Source organism: Nicotiana tabacum, chromosome 3, assembly GCF_000715075.1.
Source record: "Nicotiana tabacum cultivar K326 chromosome 3, ASM71507v2, whole genome shotgun sequence".
NCBI classification, from domain to species: Eukaryota; Viridiplantae; Streptophyta; class Magnoliopsida; order Solanales; family Solanaceae; genus Nicotiana; species Nicotiana tabacum.
In genome coordinates, this window is record NC_134082.1 from 197,006,488 (window position 1) to 197,011,750 (window position 5,263).

General features: G+C 36.7%; 1 protein-coding gene across 1 annotated transcript; it reads left to right on the plus strand.

Moving 5' to 3' along the window:
* The first annotated feature begins 4,334 nt into the window (after positions 1 to 4,334).
* Positions 4,335 to 4,839, plus strand: LOC142178538 (uncharacterized). Its single transcript, XM_075248276.1, has 2 exons — positions 4,335 to 4,475; positions 4,567 to 4,839. Exons 1-2 carry the CDS (start codon positions 4,335 to 4,337, stop codon positions 4,837 to 4,839), a joined length of 414 nt encoding a protein of 137 aa, XP_075104377.1.
* The last annotated feature ends 424 nt before the right edge of the window (positions 4,840 to 5,263 follow it).

Here is a 5,263-nt window from a genome sequence, read left to right on the forward strand (position 1 = left end):
TGCTAGACCAATGCTTATGAGAACAAAACTTCTCATTTCAGTACGGGGTCATGCTATTTTGCACGCAGCAGCATTTGTGTGGATAAGGCCCACAAGTTATCATAAAGTCTCCTCATTGCAATTGGCTTTTGGTCAGGAGCCAAATATTTCCCATCTTAGGATCTTTGATTGTGCGATATATGTTCCAATTGCTCCACCACAACGAACAAAGATGGGTCCTCAAAGAAGGTTGGGGATATATGTTGGATATGAATCTCCTTCTATTATAAAATATCTAGAGCCGATGACTGGAGATTTATTTAAGGCAAGATTTTCTGATTGCCATTTTAATGAATCAGTATATCCAACATTAGGGGGAGAAAATAAGCAGCTGAAAAAGAAGATAGATTAGAATGCATTATCATTGTCTCATTTAGATCCTCGAACAAATTAATGTGAAAAAAAGGTTCAAAAGATTATTTATTTACAAAATATTGCAAATCAATTGCCAGATGCATTCATTAACCTACCAAGGGTGACTAAGTCACATATTCTAGCTGCTAATGCTCCAATTCGAGTTGATATCCCGACAGAATAATTAATTAAAGCAAATGAGTCTAAGCCATGCTTGAAACGTGGTAGACCAATCGGTTCTAAAGATAAAAATCCTCGAAGAAGAAAATGAGCAAGTGATCAAAGTGAACGTAACACAGAGGTAGTGGCTCAAGAAGAGCCCCAAGACGTAACAAATGATAAGACCTTAGGGGAGGTCCAGGTACCTAAAAATAATAAAAATGAAGAAATATCAATAAGTTACGTCTCAACCGGGAAAATATGGAACCGAAATAAATTGTTATCCATAACATTTTTGCTTATAATGTTGCTGTTGAAATAATGCAACAAGATGAGGATCTTGAACCAAAATTTGTCAATGAATGTAGACAGAAAAATGATTGGCCAAAATGGAAAGACACTATCCAGGCAGAGTTAACTTCACTTGGAAAACGTGAAGTCTTCGAACCCATAGTTCGAACACCTGAAGACATAAAGCCAGTAGGGTATAAATGGGTATTTGTGCGAAAACAAAATGATAAAAATGAAGTCGTTAGATATAAAGCACGACTTCTGGCACAAGGGTTTTCCCAAAGGCCTGAAATTGATTATATGGAGACATATTCTCCTGTAGTGGATGCTATCACCTTCAGGTATCTCATAAATATGGCAGTACAAGAAAAACTTGATATGCATCTAATGGATGTTGTTACAGCCTATTTGTATGGATCATTAGGCAACAAAATTTTTATGAAAGTACCTGAGGGATTTAAAGTGCCAGAAGCATATAAAAATTTTCGAGAAACTTGTTCAATAAAGCTTCAGAAATCTTTATACGGATTGAAACAATTAGGACGTATATGGTACAATCGCCTGAGTGAATACCTGTTGAAAGAATGGTACAAGAATGATCCAATTTATCCCTGTGTCTTTATAAAAAAGTCTAGATCTGAATTTGTTATAATCGCCGTGTATGTTGATGATTTAAATATCATTGGAACTCCTGGGGAGCTTCCAAAAACAGTAGACTGTTTGAAGAAAGAATTTGAAATGAAAGATCTTGGAAAGACAAAATTTTGTCTTGGTCTACAAATTGAGTATATGAAAGATGAAATATTTGTCCATCAATCGACATACACCGAAAAGATTTTAAAGCGATTCTTTATGGATAAAGCACATCCATTGAGTACCCCGATGGTTGTGAGATCACTTGATATAAAGAAAGATCCATTCCGACCTCATAAAAATGATGAAGAGCTTTTTGGTGCCGAAGTACCATATCTTAGTGCAATTGGGGCATTAATGTATCTTGCCAATAATTCCCGACCAGATATAGCTTTCTCAGTAAGCTTATTGACAAGATTTAGTACTTCGCCAACACAAAGACACTGGAATGGTATTAAACATATATTCAGATACCTCCAAGGGACCATTGATATGGGTTTATTTTATTCAAATGAATCCAAGTCATCATTGATTGGTTATGCAGATGCAGGATATTTGTCTGATCCACACAAAGGTCGATCTCAAACAAGCTATTTATTTACAAGTGGAGGTACAACCATATCATGGCGTTCGACAAAACAAACTATGGTTGCTACTTCTTCAAATCATGCAGAGATAATAGCCATTCACGAAGCAAGTCGAGAATGTGTTTGGTTAAGATCTATAACTCAACACATTCATCAAACATGTGGTCTTTCTTCGAAAGAGAATATTCCAACAATATTGTATGAAGACAATGCTGCATGCATAGCTCAATTGAAAGAAGGATATATCAAAGGAGATAGAACAAAACACATTTCACCGAAATTCTTTTTCACTCATGATCTTCAGAAGAATGGTGAAATAGATGTACAACAAGTTCGTTCAAGTGATAATTTGGTTGATCTGTTCACTAAGGCATTACCAACTTCAATATTTGAAAAGCTGATATATAAGATTGGAATGCGTCGTCTTCGAGACATTAAGTGATTTTTCATCAGGGGGAGTAACTACACGCTGCACTCTTTTCCTTAACCAAGGTTTTGTCCCACTGGGTTTTCCTGGTAAGGTTTTTAATGAGGCAGCAAGCAATGCATATTATAAATAACTATGTACATCCCAATATTTTTTTTGTAAGTTTTTAATGAGGCACATTATCTTACATGGACATCCAAGAGGGAGTGTTATGAATAGTTTGTACATTGGATACTACTTTGGATACTACATTGGATACTACATTGGATGCTACATTGGATGCCCATGTTGTGAATAACTTAAAGATTAAATTTCCTATTTTATGTCCATCATCTTTACTTTTTATGCCTATAAAAGGCCATGTAATTGCAATGAAAAATTACACCAAAGTGAAAGAAGAAAACACTTCTCCATTCTCTATATCTCTTCTTGTTTACATTTTACTGCATTGCTTTTATTTTATAACAAGAAAAGAGTTTTTCCATTATAAGATCGAAGCAACCAAATTAAAGCTGATGTAACTAAACCAACCAGTGGAGTAATTAAATACGAAATGACACCAATATCTACTTACACATGGCAATTATGATTAATGCAATTATAAATGACTAAAGTTATCGAATTGCTGGCAATTACGCCCCAAATGGGATAACAATCGCCAAGTCTTAGCAAAATGTGCAAAAGGCTTCGTAAGTGATGCATGCCATGGGAGCCAAAAATGGTCACACTTACGTTGTAAATGGTAGTACCATTTAGGCATTTATGACCCCTTAAATCCCAAACTAGGCACATGTCGTGATGGGTTTTCAATGTCTTAGCCTTATGTTTTGATGATCTAACAAACTTACTGTCAAGAACCAGATAGGAAACCTGACATACTTGGTATACATTGCTAATCAACGGACTCCAGCTAGAACTCCAGCTAATGTGAACTGCTACAACTGTAGAAGACAGAGAACCAACATAGGGACCTGATCCCTTGTGTGTCCCTGATAGCAGTACGAAAGTTAACCGTGTTCAGCTGGAAAGTGACTGCCACAGAAACAGTGCAACACAGTTCTGCAGTCACTTGTCCTTTGACCAACCAAGTGCTTATATCATTCAAGTGATGTCATCAAAGGTGTATTAACAAGAGTATTACAACAAAACATCATTTGAACAATTGAGAATTCACTACAAGCATTCAAGCCTTCTGAGATAGCGAATTTAATTCTCAAGAGCCTCAAGAACAAAGTTAAACGCTACTACGGACCAGTTCCAAAACCTAGTATTTTGTTGTACTTAGTTGAGTTGTAACTTTGTCATTGTTCTTCATTGTAATTCCTAAATTGCTTAGATAGAAATGTTGCTTAGGAACCCCTTTATAAAATCATAAACCCTTTGTGTTTGTGTCGTGACTAGAGTTAGTCATGAGTTGAAGTCTTTGTAATAGGTGTATTGCAAAGTGGATTGTAATAGGCGTATTACGAGTTAGTGAGGGATTACGAGTTTAATTCCTAGATTGCATAGGTTGTAATGTAAAATTTGCTCATAGTGAAGTTGAAATCCTACCAGTGTAGGTCGTGGTTTTTTATCCTCTTGAGCAGGGATTTTTCCATGTAAAACTCCCTGTCTTATTTACTTACTGTCTTACTAGTATTCTCAATGAAACTCATAGAGGACCTGGTACTCTACTGTTTGGTAGACTCATACAAACTAACAATTGATATAAGAGCGGGTTCCTCCTATCAGGCTAACACCTAGGAAGGATTCTTATGGCTGCTCCACCAAATTTTGAAGAAGGTCAATCTACAAACCGACCACCCATATTCAATGGGCAATACTATGAGTGGTGGAAGACAAGAATGTATGATTTTATCATGGATGAAGATTCTGAGTTGTGGGATGTCATATGTAATGGTCCTTATATGCCAACAAAGAAAATCGGAGATCTTCCATTGACGATGCCAAAGACCAGAAAAGAATACAATGACGCAGATAGGAAAGTTGTGGAGAAATTTTCGTGCCAAGAAAATTTTGGTGTGTGGAATAGGACTTGATGAATACAATAGGATCTCATCTTGTTAAACTGGCAAGGAGATATGGGAAGCTTTGCAAACAATACATGAGGGAACCACTCAAGTAAAGCAATCTAAGATTGATATGCTCACCACTGAGTATGAACTCTTCAGGATCAAAGACGATGAATCTATTCAAGATATGCACATAAGATTCACTTCCATTATAAATGAGCTATACTTACTTGGTGAAATCATTCCCAGGAACAAGCTTGTGAGGAAGATCCTTAGTATTCTGTCAAGTTCATGGGAGAGTAAGGTGAATGCCATTACTGAAGCAAAGGACCTGTAGGAGCTGACCATAGACGAGCAGGTTGGAAATCTGAAAACCTACTAGATGAAGAGGAAGATAGACAGTGAAAGAAGAGAACCAAAAAAGGAATAGAACCCGGTACTCAAAGATGAAAGCAATGAATCAAGTAAGAAGGACAGTGACATGGCTTACTTAACCAAGAAGTTTCAGAAGATGGTCAAAATAAATTGACGAATACTGAAAATGGGCAACTCCAGTAGACCAACGAATTATGACCTTTGTCACAAATGTGTAAAGCCAGGCACTTCATCAAAGGTTGTCCTCTCATGAAGAAAGAACACTCCAAATACAATCCTAATAAAGCAGCAAAGAGGAACATGGTTCCTGACAAGCACTTCAAAAGGAAGAGATCTGCTGACAATGTGGTGAAACAGGATCTTGTAGCGTGGGGAGACTCATCTAG

What these genes read in the sequence shown, in the direction of transcription:
- LOC142178538 (XM_075248276.1), top strand. Translation starts at nt 4,335, where the DNA reads ATGTATGATTTTATCATGGATGAAGATTCTGAGTTGTGGGATGTCATA. An exon ending in ACAATGACGCAGATAGGAAA is followed by an intron (nt 4,476 to 4,566) that starts GTTGTGGAGAAA and finishes TAAACTGGCAAG; the next exon opens with GAGATATGGGAAGCTTTGCA.